At 33.4% G+C, this 27729-nt stretch overlaps 1 protein-coding gene across 7 annotated transcripts in view; it reads right to left on the bottom strand.

The window, feature by feature from the left end:
- FUT8 (fucosyltransferase 8) overlaps nucleotides 1-27729 on the bottom strand; it is a 112312-nt gene that overhangs the window by 9062 nt on the left and 75521 nt on the right. For 6 of the 7 annotated variants that reach the window (XM_017812893.1, XM_017812877.1, XM_017812883.1 and 3 more), the window contains 3 exons: nucleotides 20192-20429; nucleotides 5072-5318; nucleotides 3681-3857 (listed from right to left, as the gene is read on the bottom strand). In XM_017812893.1, coding sequence (XP_017668382.1) covers nucleotides 3681-3857; nucleotides 5072-5318; nucleotides 20192-20429 — 662 coding nt within the window. Of the gene's footprint in view, nucleotides 1-2661; nucleotides 2770-3680; nucleotides 3858-5071; nucleotides 5319-20191; nucleotides 20430-27729 lie in introns of those variants that run through there. The other variant, XM_017812921.1, reaches the window with a different exon arrangement.

Here is a 27729-nt window from a genome sequence, read left to right as displayed (position 1 = left end):
TGCTTTAGATTCTATTTAGATCCCATTCCTGCAACAATGGCTGCAAAGAAAGTGAAAATTCTAAAGTTCTATAGTTAGCTCATGCTTCCTTCTATTCCCTATTCCTTCTGTATTTATATTATGACGAATGTAACACAGTGTAATTTCTGTGTAAAAAACACAGAAATGTTTTTTCTATTGAAGTAGAACTTAGGCACAATCCTATTACTAGGATTCCTGAATGTGTGGCAAATGATTAATAATATGTCATATTCTTACTGACAAAATCACCTAAACACAACATTTGGTAAGATGCCTTCTAGCTTTACTCACACATTCTCTTCTCTAAAACAGGAAAGGACCAGACTGTGAATCACAGAATCATTTAAATTGGAAAAGACCTTTAAACCCAGCCAAGTCCTCCAGTAATGGATGTCCCCAAGTCCCACATCTCCAATACTTTTAAATACCTTGAGGGATAGAGGTATTCGGCTTCCTTGGGCAACCTGTTCCAAGAAAAATCCAAAGAATGGAAACCAGCATAACTCTGTTTTCTTTGTATCGGACTACATACATGCAGTATATCTCCTCCACATGTCAAAAAATAATACCCAATTCTTTGAAAGCTATCTAACAGATTCTTGAAACCTATGTACAGGCCAGGAAGGATTTTTTTTTCTTATAGGAGAAGGGGAAAACACGAAATCAGAAGGAGGTAGGGAAGAGATAGTTAAAACCCTTTTCTTCCTGCACCTACCAGCCTCAGATAAGGATACAAATCAAGCACTATGGGACTATTTCAAGCTTCAATTGGTTTTAAAAGCTGATCAACTAATTGTGTAACTACAGCTTATCACTGCAGATGCAAACCAAGGCAAGTCCCAAGCTCCTGTTCTCAGTTTGCTAGGCCTGTGGAAGTGTCCAGAAAAGGCACTGCAAATTTTCTTTCCTCTGAAAGAAGATTGTGAGCATATGTGTAAACAGATAGAGTAACAAATAATGTGTTTTCTCAGGTCTGAAGGACTTCTGAATTCTATATATCAGACATACTATGACTGGGGGCAGGGGGGGATAGCTCAACTACAGATAGTGCACAGACATTAACCTGCTATTGTGGAAGTAGATAAAAAGTGAAAAAGAAAAAAAAATACAGATGACTTTACAGGTAAACATTCTGGAAGGAAGAATGTGATTTGTTGAATTTTTGTGCTCATATACACAAGAAAGAGACCTAAATAGATTCATATACAAACTAGAAATATATTAAATATAGTTTCTTAAGAATTTATGTGCATATTCAGCTGTATTATTTTGAATACCTTAAAGAGTATTCTGTAGATACTGTAAAGTAGTATTATAGACTAGAAATATAAATACTAGACAATCAAAAATCTGCACTTGAAAACTATTAAATCAGCCAAAGAAAAAGCAATTTACACCATTCCTAAAACATCACCTATATAGGACAAATACCATGACCTCTATTTACCAGAACCCATCAGACGCTTTAACCCATAATCACTACAGCTGTTGAACTCTCAACCACACTTCTCTACTCAAGGTGTTCTACATCATCCTAATTCTGAAAATATACCACTTCTTTCGTTCTTTTGGAAATAAAACAAACAAAAACACTCTACAAACTGACAGTAGTGACTCCACTATTTTTACTACTGTAGTTGCAGTTAGCAGACATCTGACTGCAAGGGAAGTTCCTGAAAACATTTCTGTTTTCATGACTACAAACAGTTTAAAATACTTCTCTTAACAGAAACAAGATGCCTATTCATGTGAATGTTGGCTCTAATTTTTCATTATTTAAATGACAACACTGACAGCCAATCACTCTCATGTAGACAGATATAATATCTAGTACTTTACTAATATTATTGCAGTAAATAAAGAATGCAACATAAGCTACTGCAATGTGACAGCTGTTTCTATCAAAGCTTGGTAGTTCAATGTGACTTTTCTGTCAGAAGCGTAAACTAACTTGTAGTTGATTTCACAAGAAGAAGAAAAGCTTCTTTACTGCCAAAAAATGACCTTAACCTGCCTTCAGATGCCCTTAAATGCCAAAACATCAAATCCTGCCTTCTGTAAAATCACTGTAAGTTTTGAATGCCTTCTGCTCAATTGCAAGCAACAGTAGGGTGCGAACAACTTAGGAAATTATGTTTCAGTGTAAGCTTTGACCTGAAAACTCAGCAGTAACGCATAAAATATTCTCCACTACTTAGAGATTCTATGCCTTTCATTAAGAAAACAAACAAAATCAATGCTGTACTATTGAGCTGTAGCTTACCATAGTGCAGTAAGACTGTGATAAGGAATGGACCTGAGCTGCAATGCTTAACATAATTCAGTACTGTTTTACTGAACCCGTTACACTTCTACAATTAGTTTTTGTTGCTATCGAAAATTTGGGATGATATGTTTACATAGGTAGAGCATCTCATTATTATTCACAAAGAGTGCTATGAACTGAAAGGCAAACAAAAGTAAAGAAAAAATGCACAACTACGATTGTTACAGAAACAGTGAATTCTGTTATGTTACAAACTAATTAAAGTTACGTAGGACAGTACAAAGAATTAAATATTATAACCTCAATTTTGTATTACCTGTCTTTTCATTGTTTAGATTTGCACTTTAAGTGTTATTTTATAATTGTTTCTGATACTGTTCTTGCTTCTACACATACAAAAATGGAAGGATTAGGTTGCCATCATCTGGAGTTGTGTATGTTCATTTAGTTTTTATAAAACACCATAACTTTAAACAGCAGCCCTTTATAGATATGAAAGAAAAATAGAAATAGCACAGTTGAAATACAGAGACTTTCAATGCTGTAGAAAATTCCTCTAATAGAAAATAACATTTTCTGCTTACCTTGTATATTCCAAAGAAAATTTGTTACACAGTATGTTATCTTATATATTTTTCCAAGAATGTCTACCAAGGATAAAACAGTTCAAAAACTTGCCACTATTGAGTAACCTTGATTTTAAGAAGTATTCATTAATTAAAAGTACTAATTTACATGTAAATACAGGCCATATTAGGAGTAAATGAATGCAAACTGCACATCTACGTTCTAGAGAGCTAGAAGGGGACAAAGGGGATAAAAAGGGACAGAGACACTGTCAAGAATCCCAGATATAGTTAAGGACAAACTTTAAAACTATTCAACATGTAGGGTGAAAGTCTTCTAAGTTGTCAATATAGAAGTCTATCTGAAAGTCATCAGACGCTTTTCAACCTACTTACAAAAATTCCTCTGGCAGCTATTCACAGAAAGGTATTTTTTGGACAGGTGAAACTTCTTAATATATTAACCAGGTTTTACAATATTCCTAAATAGTTTATTTTTAATATGTATGTTTTTTAAAAAGTTTGGTGTGTTTAATATTTATATTTCTACCTCCCTTTTACAGCATTGCTTTGTTTTTAAATAGTCACAGGTATCTTGCTCAACCCTTCTAGATTTTTAACACTAATCTCTGAAAAGCATACTTGGGGGAAAAAAATCAAAAAGCAGCATATCTTAGAGGAAAATCAAAATCACTGGAAAATGAAATGCAATCTGAACTGAAAAAAGGATGAAAAAAATTATACTAAAACTTGGGTGTGCACAATACTCAGAAATTGTAAAGCTAACCAGAAGGAACAAACTGTAATATAAACATAATTCATCTTACTTAGACTTTGCCTCTTGCAACAAGGAAGGGTCATCTGTAGCCAAATACACTCTCTTTTTATCAACTTGCATTCTGCGAGCGAGAAGTTCAAACCGCTCTTCAACATGTACCATGTATTCTTCAATTGGATGAAATGCTGCCTCTGTTCCTACTTTGTCTGTCCTTCGAACGTGAACACTGGGAAGAGGTAGAATACAATACACACTTTAGCAAATGAAATTTTTACTCTAAGTTTCATGCCTGTGCTTTTAGAATGCATACTAATTGAATTCCTACATAAAATAAGGAAGGATTAAAAGTCATCCACGTTTATCAAGACAGTGACAGCATGAAGTTAGCTGTCAGTCTGTTCTTGAAAGCAATAAAGTAATCTTGAAAAGAAGACACAAGGTAACTGAAGGAAAAGAACGAAGGACATTGAATTACAGCATACGAGGTGTTTCTTCTGTGCAGAAGGTTATCTGTTGTAGCTAGATAATGCTTGATCAATACAGCTCAAAAGGAAACCAGAAATATTTCCATCATGGATATATCGGGACACCAACTACAATGCATGGTTTGAATGACGGTTGTTATAAATGTTTCTTTTAAACCTTCTTGAAACCTAACAAGTCTTCATATACACCTGTGGTGAAGGGGTCTACCAACTCGATGGTCAAAAGCTGACTAACATTTGGACAAGTCTACTGTGTACTCCTCAAAAAAAAAGTTTAAGGCTTGAAGGAAAATTCTGGCAAAGGAAGCAGTAGTTGCAGACTCTAGTACAGCAGCAGCAACATTTTTCATGTTACATGACAGCAAAACCTTTCTTCCACAAGCTGCTCTTTATTGCCCACAGGTGCTTTCCTTCCTTCTCCCCATATCTCCCCATACAGACCATTCCATTCCAATTACCACTGAGAAACAACACCTGTGAAAAAATCAGCAAGGAAGCAAAAGGCACATACCATGTCCATATGTGATAAAATTAGTTGTGGATTGTGGCATGCAAAATGTAGGCCTAGCCTCTTTTCCTCAAATGAAAAAGCTATAGGCACTTAAAAAGAAGACCCAGACAGTAAAGTGTCTGGGTCTTTACTTGCTGTAAGGCAATTAAATCAACAAAATTCTGTATTACCAGATGTGAAAGGACATGTTAAAAAATCTTCTATTGAGATGCCTTTTATATATCAGTCCAACTGCAGGTAGACAAGTATGCTGAAGGAGTACTTGTAATCAATTTGTATTATGCACAGTTAAAAAATAATAGCTTCATCTAGAAATCTCTACATCTCTCCCTACAAAATACTTGAGGCTCTTAGATAATCATCATAAAATAGTTTTTCCTGAACAGAAATCACTACATACACATATTAAAGCACAGAGAGTTAAAAAGAAAACTAAATACCCACCCGATCACTGGATGTTTGAAACCAAGTTTCCTTGTGGCTTCCTCTATTTCTTTTTCTAGCCAAGGCTGTGGACGAATCAAGTATTTCACAAACTGTGAAACCCACCACACTGCAGGATCCCCATGTACACGAATTAGTCTATCAGCCAAGTCTTCAGGGACAGCCAAGGGTAAATAAGGTGGCCGTGGGTGTAAGCTGTCAACAATGGGAAGTTCCACCACCTGAACATCCTTATCATTAGCCTCACCTGTTTTAAAATACATACTAGGATGAGTCAAGTAGTTTACTTTATTAATAAACTTTACCATTGGCAAACAATATCCCAAACATATCAGCTAATCTGTATCTTCAACTTCAAAAAGACTACCTAACCCTTGTTCTACTTTTTCAAAACAGCATTAAAAAAATCTAATAAGAATCATAGCTCTAGATTGGACTTATATATGAACTGTATCTAACAATGCACTTAAGTAGAACAAAATTGAAGGTCCTTGAATTAGCAGTTGGTAATTAATAAAATACAAAATGTGTTCTGCTTTACATATTCATACCTTTTAATATACAACTACACCATTACTGTGTGGTAAGGCTTACTTGGACAGACTTATTATCTAAAATGTCTAAAATTCAATTAATTGTTAAAAATTAAACAAAGAAATATTTTGAGGCATAAGAAATTGTTAAAAAAATAACTACAGCTCTGCTGTTCTCTTGAATACATTTTATTGGAGTAAATCTCGGCATTTCAGACATCATTACAACCACTGAATTAGCTATTCTGTTGATAGAAGAAAAGAAAGACAATTCCTGGCTTCAAGAATTTAAACTATGAAGATAAGCAGCAAATTAAATAGATCAAGAAAAACACAAGCACAAGCAATGTATAAGCATGTGAGGTACATCCAGGTAAGAATTTGTTATCTTTTAAATACTAACTATAGTATGGGATGGATGCTTTAGAAGGGCTTAAGAGTTACTAAACATTATTTAAGAGTTTTTACAAATTACATGAACACAAACATCTACATAATTGATAATTCAAAGCTATGTTCATATACTGAAATAAATTATAATACATGACAACATAAAACAAAACATTACATTTTTGAAGCACTGAACATTTCAGGTAATATTTCCACTGTGCTCATTTGCTCCAAAATAATGTTTTTGTTGTTTGCAGTGTTTACTGGCAAAGATGGTTAGTTCTCCCTTTAGTGCTCACCAGCTAGGAAAGAAAACTGCTTTAAATATAAGCAAATCAAACTCATATAGCTGTTGATGATGAAGTAAATCTTATGGCCAAAAAAATCAATTCAGGGCAGGAATAATTAGTTTAAGAGCTTAAGAACAGTTAAAAATCCCAAAGGTTAGAACACGTTCACATTAACTCATTTCAGCATACTTGGGACAAAGTCTTAGTAGTATGATAATTGCATGATTAAGTCATACATTGCCAGAATGCTACATTAACACCCATGAGCCTACCAACACTAGTCAAAATTCAGCAGTAACTCTCTGAGATATGGCTATTTAAATAAGAAATGTTTGTTATTCTTAGGTATATTTTCAATTAATTTCTACTAGATTTGGAAAATCTAGATTCCTATTCAATATTTCATCACTGCACTGTATATCACTGTAAGGGGAATTTTTTAGAAGAATTTCCCATAGAATATGTACTACAGGTATGGATGATCCTTTTTAATTCAAGAAACCAATTCCTATTTTTATCATCTATTATATCACACATACAGGACAAGATTTAATAAAAGTTCATAAATTTAGTAAAAATACTGAGCTTTAAGTCTTCTTACAAGATGATGGATAATATTTTATTAGTATGACTTCAGAAAGCTGCAATAAAGAAAAGCATCATGAAGCCACGGAAGTGCAAGTGCAGATGTGAACTATCAGGCAGAAGTTTAAACAAGAAATACTTAGCTTGGGAATGGTATGAAAGAATGTTAGAGGTTCCATTATTTTACCCTTTCCCCCTCAACTGACAGTGTGGGAAGGAAGAGGGTGGTAAAAGAAGCAACATCAATCTTAGCCAAGAGAAGAAAGAAGATACTCCAATTTTAAGTAAGAGAAGGAAATTCACTGCAAACCTTACAGGGGGAAAAAGCACAGATGCAATATGCATATAAAAAGGTGGATTTTTGTTAAGTACAGTATCACTGACTAGCTTTTAAACTTCATTATGTCACTGAAAAAATACACTGATGTGTAAAGACAGTCATTTGGAAAATCTTGCTAGTGATAAAGCTGATTGAGCAATCTAATCTACTATTTGACATTCTGACCCTGAGAAGACCAATTCTGACCCAATTTCAAGCCAATACATTTTTTTCATCCTATTTAAAGGATAAGAGTGTGCTTCTAAAAATTTCCACAGGCTGTCTTAAGGTTTTGAAGAAAACAAGATTGGCCAGAAATAATTAGGAAAGCTCTGAGCATATATAGCAAACTATATTAAAATATAACAAAATCACAAGACTATCAAAGAAGATTGTTAAAAAAAAAAAATCAGATTTCAGCTTTCAACTGTATGTGATAGGCTGTTTGACAGTAATGAGACTTCAACACTTGTTGCAAACCAAAATCAGAAACAACCAAAATGTATTTCATTAAGGAAAAACAAACAATCTGATTGTTCAAAATAACTACTAGGTTGAGTGTTAGCAAGCGCTGTTTGAGGTAGGAATAACTCCTTTCTGAGAAGGAACTGAAAATGTAATATGGTTATTTCACAGAGATTAAGAGTTCCTTACTTTGTAAAACTATACAATATGGAACCAAATAACAGAACTATTACTGAAAGTATGGGTAACAAATGGAAAGTCATAAAATGAAATATTCTCAACTACAAATCAAGGGATGTGTTGATATTATAATCAGACATTTTGAAATGGTTACAGAAGCCCCTCATGCTTCAGGATTACGGTTAACAGTTACTGATGACAAAATATTCATGACACACAGTAGTGTGTTGAAACAATGCATATAACATGTCTTTTTTAAAAAAAATTAAAAATCAAATGGTAAATATGGTCATGGCTATTTGCAATGATGTTCTATTTTATTAATGCTTTACATAAAATTAACATCTCCATAATCAAACACACAGATATGTGTACAATTCAGGAAAACTTTATGATAACTCTCTAAATTTTATTACCTTTATCATCATTTTGAACAATGAAGGAAGAACTTCCTGGTAGTCTTCACTTACTTTTAAAAGTATGGGAGAGCAGATGCAGTAAAAGGAAACCTTACAGCAACTTTCTCTCGGACAAAACCTGTTAAGAGTAGCTCTTTAGTAACCCTAAGAAGTAAACAACTCTCTGCAACAGCCATATAGGCAAGTGACAGCTTTCTTATCCTACTGATTACTTTTTTTTTTTTGTGCAGTGTTTGTGGAAAGATTCCTAATATTGTCCTGTTTTCAACAGACGTAGTTTAAAAAACTGTTATCCGTTTTTGGATAGCAGGATATTGTTTTAGTTGACTCGAAAACAAGCTGCAATCAAAATCAATGATAGAGGAGATAACCAAAACTCAGTCAGATCAATAGGCAAGCAGATACATTAGAAAACAATTAAGTCACGTTCCTGATTCATTGGAACTGTATCCGTTCAACTGAAGATAGTGAAGCAGAGTTAAAAATACAGAATGAACTTCTTACGCACACATTTCTTCAGTTTTTAGCTAAATACTCTCTAATTTGTAAAATATTTGAGTTTTTCAACTTCTCAGCTGTATTTTGTTAATAGATAAGGCATAAAGGTAATAATCCTTACTAATGCTTGTATCTTTTTCTCATGTTGGTAGTTCAAATCACAGCATTATCATGTCAGTTAGGTCCAATTCCCTGCTCACTGTTGGTCCAACTTTGACGTTTGAACACAGAATCGTAGAATTATTTAAGTTGGGAGATAACTCTAGAGTAGTTACACGTCATTTACATGTCAGCAATATTTTAAATTACTTATTCTGCTGTGATTTATTTTGCTTTTACAGTTGCCAAAGTTTGTCACAATAATTCTATTTATAGCTTGTTTAACTTTCATGATTCCAGGTACTTTTTTTCAGTTTGGATTAACCTAAATAATTGTCCTCCAAAGTTCTGCAACTTAATTCATTTTTGCTTCACTGAGTAACCAAAAGATTGAATGTGTTTGCAATAGTCATAAAGTACTAAAATACTGAGAACACTCACTCTTACCCCAACAACGTGTTCTGGAGGAAGATCATGGACTGTATAGAAGTTGATTTTTATTCAAATGACCCATGCCAGTTGCACCATCTAGTTCTTATTTATTACAATTTTTTGGATATGTTCACCACTAATACATCAGAATTACAGTTTCAATTTCCAGGAGTCCCATCGATTACTTTTTAAATACTGAAATGAGTTCCATGTGTTATAAAAAGCATAACTTTGCTCCTCTGCAGTATTCCAATGTGCCTTAATCACTTTATAGCCCTCAGGACTTACAGGATTTTTCATGATTTGGCATAACCTTACTATCTGTCTGGTTTTCAAATTTAATTTTTGTCCTTCACGTTTAAAGCCCATTTAGAACTTTTTGCTATTTGTATCTTTCATATCAATTTCTTTGACACCTGAAAAATGTTGGTTTGTCACAAAAGCCTTTGGAATTTTGTCATTTTAGCTAACCTTACTTCCTGCTATCTGAACACTGGCTCATACTTGCACTTGGATGGGCATTTTCGTTGGGTGTTCACTACTTTCTTACTTGAAAGGAGGCTGACATTTTGCCATGCAATCACTACTGTTAGTTAATGTTAACTGAAAACCTGTTTGATCATTTATTCTCCTATTATTTAAAAATTCACCAGCTGATTTTGAAGTATTTTTTTAAGAAGTTGTCCTTAAATGTATGCCAAGGAATACCATGCTAAGGACAGTCCTGTCTTGTAAATGAGAACTGCAATTTAATTTCTATTTCTGTCGCTAGAAACACAACTGAATAAACTCATGTACAAATGGAATCGCTTCACTGCTTTTCTGTTTCTATAATATACTTATTTAAGCTGACATAAACTTGCATAGACTAATCACAGATCTACTTAACCAAGCTCTACAACTTGAAAGACAGACTGCCAATTTGAAACCTTACCCAAATGAACAATTCCTAATTCAACCACGAGATATGTCAGAGTGCTAAGAATGCTGTTTGATTAGCATTCAGACTATACTGAATTCTCACAAGGCTCCTTGTTGTCTTGCTGGCTACTGTTACTTAATGCAAAGACAGCAGGTCCAGGGTTCATCAATGATATCTTAATGCTTTTCTTCACAAATCAGATAAGGTAAAAAATGAAAACTATACAAAGTTATGGTGTGTTATGCTACTTATGAATTGTCAACTAGTTCAGAAGAAAGAAAAAGTAGGCTTTTATCTGTTCTGTGATGCTAACTACATCTACTACAACTATCTTTTGGGGATTTCCAAACCTTAATAAAGTTACCTCACAAGAACTTTACGCTATAGTTGAATTATAAAATGGAATTGACATGAGATAAAAATCCTATTTTTTCTTCTAAAGTACTCAGTGTAAAATATCACTCATATATCTAAATGTTTTTTCTCTAGGGTTTTGCTTTGTACAATTTTTAATACAAAATTTTTGAGCTTAGTCTCTGATTACTTTCTCACTAGTGTTCCACTTACTAATTTTTTAATCATCCTTTACGTAACCAAACCTTTTAAGGTAGGCAGGTGTTGAATAAATTTGGGGTAATTCTGATTTAAAGAAACTGAAAATACAGTCCTTTTTTCCCTAGGTTTCATATGCCATATGAAGAGTGTTGTTCCATTTATCATCCCAAGAGGTTGATTCTCAATAGCTTCAGGAACGAATACACAAAACTGTTTTCTAAGATGCCAACATGCCTTTCATTACTTTTTTCAATCCAGCACTCCCAAGGCTTTTTTCCTGAATCCTTTCCTCTTCTCTCTTGCACAACTCTTGCAACTATACTCACTCTTATGTCTCTTACCACTCTCTGTACTGTTTGCCTTTCGAAAAGTGACACCTGTGATCCGTCACTGCTTCTCATTTGCAGGCCCGAATATTGACTTCCGTACACAGTCTATCCAATTTGAGGACTTCTGAGTGACCTTAACAAGACCTATTTCTTTGGTCAAATTTGGCCAAAATTTATCCAACATTCAGAACTTGCACTAAGTTAGGATTAAAAAGAAAAAGAGCAGATAGAAAGATAAAGCATGACAACAAAACTTTCGCTCTCACAAGACACTTGCCTAAAATACTTCTCTGACAAAGATACTATTTTATCAGTTCCCTCCTAAAAAGTAAAAGTGTAACAACAGTCTTTCTGCTCCTGCAGAAACCCCTAACTTCCAGAGTTCCTGAACTACCAACATGTCTTTGTAACACATGTGGCTTTCAACAGTATTTATCTTCTCATGTCATTCTGGTTCTTTAAAAATCCTACCCATAATCAAAACCACAATGTAAAGATAGACAGTGCTCTTACTGTCTTAACACATGATGAGATTTCAGTAAATGCTTTCCCTTTTGGACTTAACGGAAGCCTGAACTGAGTGTAACGATTTCTGCATTTGAAATAGCTCTGTCTCTAACAAAACTAAGGCAGTAGCACCTACTGAAGCCTTTAGAGCCTCCATTCCCTTTTTAGCAAGCTCAGGAGAGGTGTATTATAAAGACCTATATTTCTGTTTCACTCTGTTGAAAACTTCTCATAACTTATTGGAAGTTTTTTGTGGCAATTGCCACATCACTTTGAGAGAACATCAAAAAGTAAAGATTTTTCCCTTCCTCAATTGTTTAGATACGCAGCATGACAGCTGGAAAGTTTACAGATGAACTGACTGCACAAATTGACTTCATATAACAGTCAGCAGACTATTAAACTAAGAAAAAATCAAGAAGCTTACTAGTAATTTATTTTTCCTTTTATCTTTATATATTTAAACTGCTTTTGAACAGTGCCTTATTTCATCTAAAAAGCCTATATCAAAAGGGGTACCTGCCTAAGAGGAGTTTCAATTCCCTAGCTACCAGAAAATATCATACAATGTATTTGTAGAGGGAAATACACTTTTGTAAATGAAAAGGGGTTTTGCCATGTTATCCAAGTTTAGTCACTCAAGTAAACAGTAACCACAGTTGATTTAAAAGTAAGATCTTACATAAGGATAGCTGAAATTACTTAGGAAAACATAAAAAAAAGACCTTTACAGCAATATTGAAGAAAGACTGATTTTGGATTTGATTTCAAATAATTCCACTGAAGCTTATTCTCTATTTCAGTCTATTGTTAACTACTGTATACTTGAAAATTCTTCCAAATACTTGCTTTGTATATTAGGTTATCTTTTCTGGAACACAAGATAGACTACTTTTATAATAATCCTTCAACATCTTCAGGGACTTATCTCTTGCATGCATATGCTCATTGGACATACATCTGAGCCTGTAACAAGCATGTATAAGCACATCAAAAACAAGACAACATGCAGACAATATTTTATATCTCATGACCTAGAAGTTTGCAACAGGTCATGAGAATGGAGTTAATATTTGCACTTGGTTGTCCACGTGTCTATTGGAGGAGTGCTCCCAGTTTAGATAAGACATTTACTGTGTTTTTGAGCTAGTGGTTTATAACTCCCAATTTTGTGTTGTCCTAATATGAACACTTGGAAGATTCATCTTTCAATCAATTAGTAAAAGTACCTCCATATGCAAGTCTAAATGGAACAAAACTCTCAAGGTATGAGTACACAGAAAGACATTTTAGTTAGCCATAAATCAAACAGGAGACAATAAAACTGCTACGTTGTTTGAGATTCATAGCAGTGAGGCACACATCACCCTAACAATGCATCTGAAAGAAACAGGGATGCATTTTACATCATATGGTCTACCAACAAAAATCAAGAGTGTAACTTTGCAATAATGGAAAAGGAAGTTTTTCTAGTCTTCAGTCATAGGGGAAAATGTAATGGAAGTATTAATAAAAAACCCAGGATAAATCACATATAATGTTTCCTCCATAACTATTACAGTAATAAACTATTATTAATTTGCATACTACTGGAAATTTAAACCCACTACCATTTCTTACAGGAATTAAGAGTACTTGCAAACAAAATACCTATGGTGTTGAGGTTTGTCAAGTATTTATGTAATAGTAAATAGCAGAAAAAGGAACATTAACACAATGGCATTTATGAACATGCAATGCCAAAAATATGATATTATAGTAAATATTTTTCTTTGAATATTACATATTTATTGCTTCATATGAAATGTTAACAAAATAAATGTGTGTCTTCCCATATGGGTAGGAAACCAATGCAATAAAAATGCAGCTTTTCAAATTTTTTATCTTTTCACAACACTAGAAAAAAATCAGTGGGCTGATGGCCTAAAGATTGAGAAACAGAAATATAAAATGCAAGAAATACTTCTGCCTTAAAAGCCTTAGTATAGCTTTCAGCTATTTCACATGGTGGAAAAACTGTTTCAGAACCATTTGCCTACAAGCATCTTTTCTTTGTGACATTCTGAATCTATTCAAAAAATATATCTTGAGAATTAGCTGAAATTTTTAGGTAGTTTTTTTAATTCATTACTCAAATGCAAAAAGACAAAATCTTTTTAGGACTTGGTGAAGTTATACTGAAACAAATGAAATGTCCAGCCTTGCACTACAGCCTCTCTATACAGAATTAATAGTCCCTGCATTAATAGAAAGAACAACCCCCCGTAATAAACGACACATTATCAGGGTGATAACTCATAGTGCTGGAGGTGCTCTGGGATGTCTTCTACCTGGAAATGGTGCTAGCCATTTTCAAGACATAGGAAAGGTTTGGATGAAATATTTGCAAGACTGGAATTCAACTCCACAGCTGGCAGTTCAGAGTACCCCTGTTTAAAGATTACTTAAAAACAGGTAATATTACTTAACCAGTATGCTGTAATGACCAGTGTAATACATGAGAAAGTAATTTGAAACTTGAATGCAGGTTATAAGTCCCCAAAAATCTAAGAATGCTTCAGTTTGGATTGAAACTTATGCAGCCAAACAAAGAACTCAGATTAACATGTGAAACTTTGTAAAGATTGCTTGAGACCTAATATACTTCTAAGGTAATTTTACTCTCAATTTACCTCATGCTGTCTTTTTATATTCAAAAAAAAGGATTTTTTTTCATTTAAACACAAAGCACACTAATATTCTTCCCTACTGTGCATGCTGCAGTACAACTTTTCGAGTTTGTTTTTTAAATCAAATAAACTCTAAAATTAGTCCAATTTGTAGCTATTTTGCTTACAAGAAGGTTGACAGTTAAGCGAAAAACCTTTTTTACAGTTTATAATGGAAACTTTGTTTACCAATCTGTAATTTAGCATCTATGATTTAATGCTCATGAGAAAAGTTTGCCCTTAATCACTAACCTACTAGCATCAGTTTTGCTGCTACACTGGGGGCAACATCAGTCTTCTAGGAAAATAGCAAAGTCATGCTTCAAAGGTAATATTTCATATGAACAGCATAAAATCTGTGATCAAATATGTGAACAATTATTAGTACCACCGCATAGAACAAAGCCAAGAATCCTTTTCTCCCACTCCATGCTCTCCATAGATTTCTAAGTCTACAAAGAACCAGCAGTGTTTCAGCTTCTCCTTATCAAGAAATGTAGGGAAGTAAGTCCCTGCTACTTGGAAAATAATTATTTCAGTGGTCACATTTAGATTACCTTCATTCACTTCAACACACTTAAACAATTCTCACTGAACAACGTGTTTGCTAGTCTCCTTATGGTCCTGCCCATGCACTGAACTATTATCAGTCAATTGCCTTCTATACAGACATCAAATCTTAATCTAAATTAACAATGACATAAGGAGAACTCATTGTATAAAATCCCCACATATTTGCTTCTTGAACATGATTGGATAGATAGCACAATTATATACACCAAACATTAAAGAAATACATACATTCGCACTTCTGCCACCAGAAAATTTACTTAACAATAGCTGTATTTAAAGGAAAGTATTCCCCATTTTTCTCCCATCCTGCTAAAAATGCTGCTGACATGTAAAACAACCTCCAAGAACACCATTCCTTCATCAAGAATAGACTTGCTATAATTCCTCATACAATTAAATGAGAACCAATAGTACACTTAGCCTATGTAAATGGTTTAATTACAATCACCATTCAATGGGTGGGATTGATTGATTAGAGCATGAAAGAGCACACAGATGTATTTTATGAAGAAGTTATTAAAATACAAATTAATTTAGTTTAATATGGCAGATTTGGGATTGCACAAAGGAACTTCATGTCACAAATTGTAAGACAATATTAAAAGTATTGCTACAAAACAAACACACAAAAAAACCCCCAGATCCACTGAAAAAAACAAAGGCAAACATTCATCTATGTAAAAAAAACCCCAAAATAAATAAAACTAGTTTCAAGAAATGACTGCATCTCCTGTAATTCTAATTTCAGATCATGCAAGCTTTTCTGCTTCTGGACAGGTTTTCAACAGGGGTCAACAGCAGGAGCAAGTTGTTGTTAAAAAACAGACCTCATTTCCAACTGTCCAGCTACATCTTTGTCTAAAAGTAGAAATATTTCCCATATAGAAGTGGCAGGACCAGCTTTTAAAACTTGCTTCATTTTAGAATGGAATTATATTCTTTAATCTCCTATTGTGAAGCAGATTTTTGTGGCCTTGAATCAGAGCAGGTCTTCCTCAGAATCCTTTCATATTTATCAATATCCCTTATGAAGGCCAGATAACAGAACTAGACAGTTCCTGCAGCCTGTCATTGCTCTGCAAGGCAAAACCAACTTCTTGCTATTATTCAATAACCTCCACTTAGACATGAATAAGGATCACATTTTGCTCCCTTAGGCTACTGCATTGCTCTGAAAACTTAGACCTATCTCATTAAAATTCCAAGGTTCTTCTAAGAGTTACCACTTCCTAAACATATTCATATCTTTACACATACAAATGTCTTTCTACAGAGTATCCTACAAGGCACCTTGAGGACAAAAACATCTACACAGTATCAGTAGCTTGATTTCAAGATTAACACAACTGAAAAAAAGGGAAAATACAGACATTGCTGTTACAACTCTGTTCTCTCAAATCACCGTTCTCCAGTATGCTTCACAGAAATGGAATTTGCTTGAATTAAAATATAAATAATGAAAGTCCGTGTATAAAAATTATATTAAGAAATAGAAATAGAAATTGATCCATTTTTTTCTGCAGGATTTTATAAAGAAGATTGAAACGTGGGAGCAAAACATAACTCATACAATTGTATGCAAGTTAAAGGATTTTTTTAGGTCAATACTAAATATTCATCTGATTTGCATAAAAGAAAAACTACTCTCAAGGAATATCTAGTTCATGGAATGAAAGTTTTATTTATTGCAATTAATTCTGCACGACTTTTTATGCTTTGATTTTGCAATTTTTATTTAGTCCTTTTGATACTGTTGCCTGATAGGCTTTAATAAATTAAAAATTCATTTTGTGTACCCACAGCATCCTCTTTCTTGAATTATACATATAAACATATTAGTTAATTCATATTTTAAGATTATAGTTCAATTAATACTTAAAAGCTGGCACTACCAACAAATGAAGAGTTCTGCCATTTTTTTCCCCTCTGGGTATCCCTTCCTTAAAAGCATTAATTCATCAAACCATAGCTAGAGGCAGCAAAATCAATATTCAAGGGTAACTGCAGGAAACTTTGTTTCAGGTTTCCTTTTTCAAGTTATCTTTCATCTTAGTGGCTTGTAGGCCTAATGGGAAGGAGTACATACTGTTATTTAAAGCATGTAGATGGCTTCTTTATTTGCACATCCCAAGAAATGCAGATATAAGTTCTAACTGTACATTAATCTGTCCTTTCTCTTAATCTGTTTTCTTTTTCCATTTATTGTACAATTCCATTTTTTTATCTAGTTATTTTATAGTCCTCTTTCAATGTATTATCAGGGAATGCCACTGTAACATCATAAATCAGCAACTAAAAAATTAAAAGAAGAGGCCTCCTCTGTTTTAGCATGTTGCAATGACAACAGAACGTTATGACCTGACTAAATAATTATTTTAAAGACCATTAATCAAAAATTTCATTATAAATATGTCTTCACAAGTTCCCTATATTTTGGCTCTTATTACTAAGAAATCATTCATGCTTCTTATAAAAATTCCTACCTAAATTATTAATGAACAGTTTGACCATTGATATCAAAGGAAAAATTAACTACAAGATGCAATTACAGGCAAGACAGAATTTTAAAATTAAAAAGAGCATGCATACCATCATCTCTTATTAAGATTTTTTTTTTTCTCTAGAATGACTGTATGACTGAAACAAAGGAAAATGAGAAATTATGCCATGGTGTGAAATAACTCCTCTATTTACAAAAACCTGTGATAGAATTCTCAATCTTTCAATATGCTTAAACTAGAAACGCTGAACTTGATTATAGAAATGCCATGTCAAACACAAAGAACAATTCCTGCCAGACATGACACGAGCTGAGATGATCTCTAATTCTCCGCACAGATGAGAATATGCTTTACTAATCTTCTGATATCAGATTAATATCAGCTTGCTTATTTAAATTCACCCTACTTTCCAAATTCCAAAACCAAGCTTAGCTTTTATGCCTAGTTAGGAGAGGACTGAACAAACAAAATTTCAGAAATATATGTATTCTCAGCTTATATAAGCTTCTTAATTCTTTGTAGAAGATAGTAATATCTAAATTGTTTCTCTGAAGATAAATTTCAGAAACTTCCAAATTTTGTGCTGCTAATAAAACTAAAATAAAAGTGTCAAGTAGAGGCAATTTAATTAAAAAGAAGAAAGATAAATGTACAGATTTAAACAATTTTGTCATGAACCACACTTTACTGAACTATTATCTATTCAGGTCTGCAAATTACATGAAAGCAACTCTTTTAGATTATATACTTTTCTGACTTTTTGCCTGTTTCTATAATTTAGATTGAAATCTTCTTAAATTATTCACTTGTATGAATACTTTCGAAACATAATTAAAAAACAATTTTTATTAAAAATCCCTATACACAGCATAGTAAGTACACTACATAGGAGAAACACTGAAATGGAAATTTATACATGTCAATGCATTTTTATACATTTATTTTGAAAATCTAAAAAATACACCACTGACTTGAGAATTTGTGGAGGAAAAGAAAAATTAAAGGTGTGGTTTTGCAGAAAAGCTGCTGCTAACTAAAGTCAAGAATTTCAGACTTATTTTGTCCCTGTAAAGATACAGGGAATAAAATAAATAAATATATAAGTAAATAAAAATCTATATAAATTTAGGGAGACATAAAAAACATAGAGAAACCTTCAGCAAGATAGAATGTCTTTCAAATTTTCCAGCAATTAAGTATCCAGTGTAGATTCCTACTGAAGCCACATGGAAACTAGTAAAAGAGATTGATCGTCAGTATCATTCTTCCTCAATGATCATGCCATTACAGAAGATTAGAATTTAACACAGTTTATAGTGTGTGTGGTTAGTCAGTAGGCTAACTCTAGAAAGATCTTCTTTCATAGCTGAATGTCTTCTAGCTCTAGAACATCAAAACTCAGATTAGTGGCATTCGTTATTAGAAAAAAAAATGATCACATAAACATATTTCATGCATTCAGCCTTCAAACTATTCATCCTGATAGAAAAACTCATTGGAAAAAAAAAAAAACAAAACAACAAAACAAAACTGTAGGGAGCTAAAGTGAAACATTATTTGTACTTTTACCAGCAAGAGTCCATATTGCAGCAAATCATGATCTATTTTAACAGATTTTCATAAAAATATCTAGTCTTTTAAAGCCACGTGTGCATCAGTGCTCCAGAACACTGTTTTCCAGCTTATTATGCTAAAGAGTTGCTCACAAAACTGCCTGCATCTAAATTCTGGAGTCACATAGTCTGCTGAGAACCATGCCCAGATGGTAGTTTCACTTGCTAACTTTGCCAAACAAGAATAAAACTTCATCTGGAAATCTCAGTATCAGTCTTCCATCTCTAGTTGCTTTTATAAAACATTCAACCATTTCTAAGAAATATCTTTTGGAAAAAAATCTCATTCACAAAATCCACTAGAACTCTCAAAGCGAAGTTTGGTAGCATCTTGAAGCTTTGAAGAACAGATGTTATTTCAATGGGCAAATATCGTTTCAATGTGTAAACACACAAGTAAGTTTACACACAATCTGTAAATTGGATTTTCTAAATCTGAGTAACCTAATTTCAGATCTGTAAAACCTTAATAGTTACATTCTTTAAGATTCCATATGCACTGGGTATGCAGTGTACTACTGAAAAGACTGATGTTGATATGTTTTGACTATCAAGCACATGGAAAAAGATGTAATTTAAAATGAATGCTGCTTACTTTGAAAGAAACAAAGATATCTGATCCTCCAAACATCAATGCTCATCTACTTATTCTAGGCAAATTGTTCAACCTGGTATGAAAATGGATCAATTTCCTGACCTACAAATAAAATGCATTTTTAACATTGCCGCTGTTTTTACAACCCGTATTCTGCATCTGTTCAGCTTATTAAGAATTATTTCAACTATTTCATTACTTTGTTGGTGTGTGAATGACTACTAGATACTATTTTCTTTATATCTATTTTGCTTGATATTTGAAACATGCTTTATTTTGTTAAAAGTTTATCAACAACAGCCTCTATTTAATACTCTCTTCCCATAAAATTGGATTAATATCTGGCACACAACACAGTGGCAGACTGCTGAAGGATTATAATTTAAATCTGAAATACAAAACTTTTGAATTAAAAATACTCTGCCAAAGCAGAGATATCTTAATAAAGAAAATTTTTTTTCAATAAAATGCAGAAATAAGATGCTTACATATACAACTGCACTCATAGTTATTATGCTCCACGTAACACTAAAGAAATAACAAAACAATTCTGCGTGACTGAACCTGCAAAAAACAAGGAGAAATTATTTGAGTTATTAAGTCTTACCTGACCAGTGTCCAGTGGTGGAACCTGATCTGTCAGTACATGTCTCGCTCACGGGCCTAAATACAGTCTCCCAGCCACCGGTAGCATAGCGCCAATTCTGGGACTCCAAAATAAGGGTTCGCTGAGTGCCGTAAGCGATCATGAAGCAGTAAACTACATGATGAAGTTGACAACCATAGCCACAGCCTTTGTTGATATTACACACAAGTTTCTTAGCTTTGCTGCAATCCTTCGGGTTCTGTAAGGATGGATGAAAAAGTGAAGCTGAAGACAAGATACGCACAAAGGCGCACTTTTTTTCCTGAAAAACTGACAAATGTCATAAATCACACGAGCCATTCTGCTATAATACATCTCATATTAAAATGGATGAGTAAGCTGCAGCTCCATGAAAATTTTATGTGAATTTTTCACTGTGAACGTGAACAGTTATTGAACATATTTCACTATCCTAATGTAAAATAGAATACCTTCAAGATTTTAAATTACTTTCTCATTTGTGAATCTGTCAGAATAAGCCAACATTTGGACTCAGAGTTTACATTTCATCAACATGATTTTCAGTGTTGGAATGTATTTTCCTTTGGCATTTTTCCAAGTTTGTTAGTTCTGTTACAATAAGCATGGATGTCATCCAACAAAAGAAAATTTCCACCTGCCTACATGGTATAGAATAAAATAAATGCTTATTAATGGACTACTTCCCAGACTAGCTGACCACATAAACAAAGGAGCAGATAAACAAAGGAGAGAATTTTAATCTGCATGTACTCTCTATAAAATAATATACTTCACTTCCACAAACCAAGAAACCATAACACAGGAGGCAAATGCCTACATTATATGAATGTTATGTTTAAAAGTACAAACTAATAAATATTTTTATATATGTGGACAACACAACAACATAATCAACAAAAGCTTTTCTTGCTGTAAAATACAGTGCTTCGCTGTACACATTCATGCTTGCATGCCTCCAGACATACTTCTAAATTCCAAAAAGGTTTTCCATAGAATCTCTAGAATGAAAGTTAGTTTCGGATAAGATGCAAGAATACTGATATTTGAGCATCAATATAAATTCTGTTCCTCTCACATCTAACTTTAAATAAAATTTTCAGTAAATTTGCAACAAATCAAATCAAGTCTTTACAAAAAAAAAAAAAAGATCTCTGTCTGGAGAACTGAGATCCCTCCTTCAAGTGATCTTAAAGATAGTCTGAATATTCTGAGTACTAAAATATTTTAAAAAAAAATTTAAAAATTGTGAATTCAGTTGTGTAAAGGAGGGGAGAATAATTCAGATCTGGGAAATAAATTTTAAAAAAAAAACAAACCAAAACCAAACCAAACTCCAAACCCTACAACATGTGCTATAAATTCAGCATTTTATTTTTTTCTTTTTAAGGAAAATACGTCTGATTCAAAGCCTAACTAGGTATGAAAACAATAAATTAAACAAAATTTCCATTCCTTATTTTTGTTCCTCAGACCAGTACTTCTGCTATCACAGATTTAAGGGATAACTTGAGACTAAATCTATCCTTGAAACTCTAACAAATGTACTTCTCATAGTTTTTCCAGAGAGAAAGTGGGGCTTTCTAGTATTCTGTGCAGGTCCTCATAGAAAGAATTCCATGAAACAATACCTGGTCATACCATTAGCAGTAGTAGTAGTAGTATATTTTTATTATTATAATTATCATCAGTATTATCATATTTTACTTGGTTTCAGTTATTAAATTGTTCTTATCTCAACCCACGATGAGGTTTCTTTGTGGGATTTTTGTGTATGGTTTGTTGGGGTTTCCCCACCCCCACCCCCAATTCTCATCCCTGTCCCACCAGGGAAGAGGCAGAGTGAGGGAGCCTCTGCATGGTACTTCGTTGCCAGCTGGAGTAAAGCCACAACACTAATTCGAAAGGGATAATCTCTGAGAATTTTTAGAAAATATCAATAGGTAACATTTTCTACACTTGCAATTACCTTCAAATGCCTGTGTCCTCTTGAAAATTAAAGCATTTAATTGATGGCATATTTAAGTTTTGTCTTTTATAAGGAGTGCCCTTCTAACTTTATTTCAGGAAAATGTAAGAGTTATATAATAGTTATGAACAATATTACAGAAATCAAGTAGGAATCACATAATGAAACATAATTTAATAGTGTGACTGCTTATCAATGTTAATATAATGCACTTACTTGGGTTTATTATTATTATTCGAAGACTTAACTAAAAACTATATATAAATATTAGTTTGTGACAAACATGAAGCTAGTTAAGCTAATTTCTTTATGCCTGTGGGTTTTTTCAAATTGCTACACTCAAATAGCAAAAAGACAAGGCAGTATTTGGGCTTCAATTACCTATTGAGAATTTAAAAAGAAAGGGAAGCAGAGATACTTATATATATTGCAGTTTCAACTGGTATTTCCTGGAAAAGGTGGAATTATTAACCATCGATGAGGAAGAAAAATTACACTGCATCAGAACAGCTTGTGTTTTCATTAGCCAAAACTGCCATAAGCAACCCATAAAGGTACTGAGCTGATAAAGGGTAACAGCGAATTTCAAAACCAGCAAAGACTGACAGAAGATTTTTCCTCCTGGCCCAAAGTCACAGAAAAGGATTATGTTATTTTTGACTTGAATGAGCAGTGCACTCTGTTCTCAACTGTAACAACACTGCTCATGACAGACTCCAACATCCAATTAAACGGTCTACATAATCAAGAGAGGGGTGGAAGGGACCCCTAGGAATGTCAAGCCCTGTAATGTTAAAGCCATACAACTGCGTTAAAAACAAACACACACATACAAAAAAAACCAAACCCACGCAAAATCCTAAACAAACAAAAACCCCGCAACTGACCAATCACACAGAACCTACTGCAATATGTAGACGATTGGATTATCAAGCCATGCCAGAGTTTACACCTTTTATTTTTCTCAGAATTACTTCCATGAACAGTGCAACTGAAAATGGTAACATTTTCAGAATAGTAAAATGGTTAAAATTATAAATTTCTATGCAAGAGAATGTCACCTAAAATTAAAATGGATTTGTATAACTGGCAAAATGGATTTGATGGTCTTTCATCACAAATAACATGGGCATACACTGTTGCTCTTACAAAATTCAGGGTTTCCACTGTATTCTTCTCCAGGGCTTTTGGTTGGCCTACTCACAGAACGTAGGATCAGATGGGAACGATGTCAGAAGTGCCTCAATGTCTCACCACCTTCCAGTGTTTTCAAGTGTGCAGTTAGCCAGCAAAACACATGACAAACTGGCAAAAGTAAACTGTTCTCCTTAATATACATTTTACTATACAAAAAATGACTGTGGTTTTTGTAAATTTAAAACCGTTCAGAGAAGTGTACTTGATCCAACAAATCACAGCAGGATAGAGTGGAGCAGGCAAGCAGTCTGCTACAAATTACTAACTAACCTCATAAACACAGTATGATGTTCATTAAGAAAGCTGTTCTTTTTTATATTTTCAATAAGTATTTTATTCCTTGATGCTACCCAGTCTGCTGGAAGAGACAGTCCCACCCAAAATCTGTGAAAAAAAATTTTTTTTTGAGAGAATGATGTCAAGGAAGGGTGTTTCTTATCCTAGTTATCACAAATGTAGTTCACACCATCTTCTATTGCCCTTTCTTTATGATGCCACTTGTAATGGTTCTTTTTCATATCAGCTCCCCTTAAGACTTTGGTGATGAAAAAAATCCAAACAAACAGAAAACTAAACAAATGACCAGAAGTTTGCCTGAGCTGCTGGAAGAAAATGTTCTTCTTTCCCTAGTCAGAAATATTACATATTTGATTTGAGAGACAGAGATTCTTATCTGTCTCTAATGTTAATTCCTCTAGTTTGCACCTACTCTCCTACAACACACAAGCTTCAGCTGGAGTAAAACATTCCAGTATGCAGATGGACTAACCACACTACACTCCTCAATCCACTAAGTAGAAATTCTAGAGAAAACCTCATATAAATATTAGCAGTGATCACACTTCAAGTGGTTATTATCCTAATGCCATAATATCAGATACTGAATTTACTAAGTAACCTTATGAGGAAAACTCAAGACATGTTTCAAGACATTCAAAAATCAAATAATTTTTCATTTTCATGTGATAGAAACAATTCAGTCCCTTTCTAAACACGCATAAAAAGTCAGAAAGATTGGCTCTTTCTAACTCTTTTGTTTTCCTTTCATATCTATTTTGTCCAAAATGTTAACTTTAAAAATGCTTAGATTCATTCATATGCCTAAATTATCTTTTCTAATGTTACAGGGAAGGAACTCTTCCAGTGCTGCGTAATAAATTCAACAATCTAGCAAAAATGGGAAAAGATCTGCAAGATACAAATGAGCTTACAATATCAAAGTGAATTATCAGGATTCTCTATATTTGGAGTACACAGCATAAAACTTTTAAGGATGCTGAGTCTATCACAGGGAAACTGAACCACTATATGGTCTGCCTATTAAAGAAATCATCTCTTCTCCCAGAACAGTGCCCATACTGACAGATGGCTGAAATCCTTCGGCTACTGTCCTCCTTCACCATAAAAGTTGTAAAAGCCGATGGAGAATTTTCTATGACAATTTTTCTACTTTGTGTTTCAAATTAGTTTGAATATATCAACATCAACAAAACAGTATAACTATACTACAAGTTGTTTCTCATGAGTGAAGTGGAATAACTGGGAAAATATATACATATACATATACTGGGAAATATATACATATACATATACTGGGAAAATACATTTGATTTGCTTGATCAAAGGATACACGTTTACACATCTCAAGACTTACAGTTGTGAGAGATACCTTTTGCATGTATGCAAAGTGCCCAGAGCCTTTTTTTATTGTTATTGTCATCTTAGCATGAGCACTTTTATTAAGAATATGTATCAGTAATTTTAATGTAAGGGAGAAAGGATTTAATATACTTTAAGACAGAAAAATCTAAGTGACACATTAAATCACCAAAAATACAGGGAAACCTACAAACCTCAGAATAAAATCTTGTAAGCAACTTGCTTTTCTTTGCATACATACAAACCTCCAAATAAATAGCACAAATATGGCAAACTGTGACTAATATAACTGATGTGTTGTTGAGTACTTAGTAACCTTTCTCACCTGCTTATATTTTTAACCTTCAAAGCTGAACAGAAAGCTCTGATTTTTTTTTAAACAAAGGCAAAAATATTCTGCTACTGGGAGACTGCACGCTGAATCAGAAACTTCCTAAAATAAATAGAACAAAAATAAGCACAAAAGGGAAGAGACAGAAAACTGCTGCTCTCCTAATCATTTACTCACTTGATTACAGTACTACAGGTGCCCTTGTCTCTTGCACCTTCTCTTCAACTGTTTGATAATAAACATCTCTGAAAATAAGTTCTTTTGCTTAAATGTAAGTTCCTAGCTTTTTAAATGTTGCTCTAACTACAGGGAACTAGTTACATGTAGCCTCATTAAATCAAATTTATGGTAATGTTATCCAAATGAAGTAGCAGTCATTGCTATTCACAATCATTCAGCTAAATGACTTCCCAGGGAGATGTCCCAAAATAATGCAGCTGTCACTGTTCAACATGTACCAGAAAAAAGCTATACAGTCCTTTCCTACTTAACTAAAATAAAAAATTACAAATATGTTCCATATAATTCTTTTGGGCATTGAGTTGAGGGGCAAGGGTTTTTGAATTTTTAATTCGATTTTATTTTTAATACAGGTATATTATTAATAAAGGGGTATATATGTGTAATTTCAAACCATGGACTGCTTTACACTGCTGCTTATTTGCTAAACCCAAGAACTTAGTACTCTTTTGATGACTTGCACAGTCACTATAATAAAAATATCAACATTTATCAAAGCTAAAATTACATTTTTTGGAAAATATGTACTGCCCTTCCTCAACTTAAACCACAAAGACAATTACAAGGAAACACATGTCCCTTCTTTATGGTTTCTAGACCCTTTCATACGAAATAGTCACACGGAATTTCATGTGCAGCAGTAATACCTCTGCATGTTTCCAACTTCACCAGTGATGATTTATTAAAAATACAAAACAATGTAATTTCCTCTGTAATAGTAAAAAGAGGGAAATACTAATTTTTGTGTTTCTCAGTGTCAAGATGGACCCATAATGATTAAATTCATATTTTAAATGTATAAATATGAAAAAGCATGCTTTTTCCATGACCAAAATTTTATAATTGACTGCTTTTTAACAAATTTATAAATAAAACAGAAACAAAATGGCCTGTATGAAGTAAATTGATCCAAGTATGTCAGACCTATTTCCAATTCCGAATCTAATACCACAGCTTTCTGTAAACCACCTGCTCATGCTCATCAACATGTTTTCTTCTGAAGATAATGAGGATAAAGATAGCTACCTCTCTTGGAAGTGCCTGAGGATATAATAAATTTCCTGAAAGACTTAACTACTTGTTCTACTTGAAATGTTAGGATTCTCTATGTGTTGTGACTTGGCATTGGTTTCACTCTTAATATTGCTTCTACTTTTTTTTTTTAAGTGAGAAAAAATTAGCTCAATAAAGAGGAAAGTCCATTATCATAGATTATATGCATCTAAATAAATTTTAGGAGCACCTAGCTGGTCTTCCAGCTCTTCAGGCAGTAAGTAAATTTATTTCAGCTTCACTAGAAAACAATGTACACATTTACCTAATGCTTCAATTTTGAGCTTCTGCTCTCCTAAGCAACTTTTATTCTTGTTATTCATTATACATACTTGAAGGTCCTAATCTTGAACTCTATCCTGACCATTGTAAAACATACAGTAGGAAGACAATCACCCTTCAGAAATATAAATATGTCTAAATAAGACAACAAATGGATACCATGCAAGAAGAGGAAAAGGTAGAGAAAGACTATACTTATCACCATGAAAAGTAGTTACAGTATACCACTGCCAAACAGTGACATCAAAAATGAAAGAATGAGGAACAGTTCTCAGGAAAGAGTTGAAGGAATACAATAAAGTGATGACTCCTGCATAATTAACAGGGATGTTTTTTTCTCAGAAGGGTGCCTTTTTTTATTTAACAAGCAACAAATACATAGTTTGGTCACAGAAGATTCCAACAGGTGAACTGTGAAATAATGAACATCTCAGAAACAATTTCAGCTATTTACACAAGAGAAAAGATCAGGCATTAGGAGTGACCATACAATACAGGTGCACACATGCCACAAAAATAAACCAAGTACAAATAAAACAGATTACATTAAATATCTTTTTGATCACTACATAAATAGCTGCATGCATTCAGACATGAAAAAAAGTCCCAAAACCTTCAGAACAAGCTTTATTTAAATTTATACACACACACAAGCACATGTATTAAAAAGGCCTTATGCACTCAAAATATGAGCATCTATGAGAAGTCTCACACATCCGGTGAAACAGCCTAGATGATATACTATACAAGCACTTCAAATTTGCATACTCATGTTTTTAAAAATGGTTT

Source organism: Lepidothrix coronata, unplaced genomic scaffold, assembly GCF_001604755.1.
Source record: "Lepidothrix coronata isolate B3197 unplaced genomic scaffold, Lepidothrix_coronata-1.0 Scaffold1, whole genome shotgun sequence".
NCBI lineage: Eukaryota > Metazoa > Chordata > Aves > Passeriformes > Pipridae > Lepidothrix > Lepidothrix coronata.
This window is presented reverse-complemented; position numbering and strand designations above follow the sequence as displayed.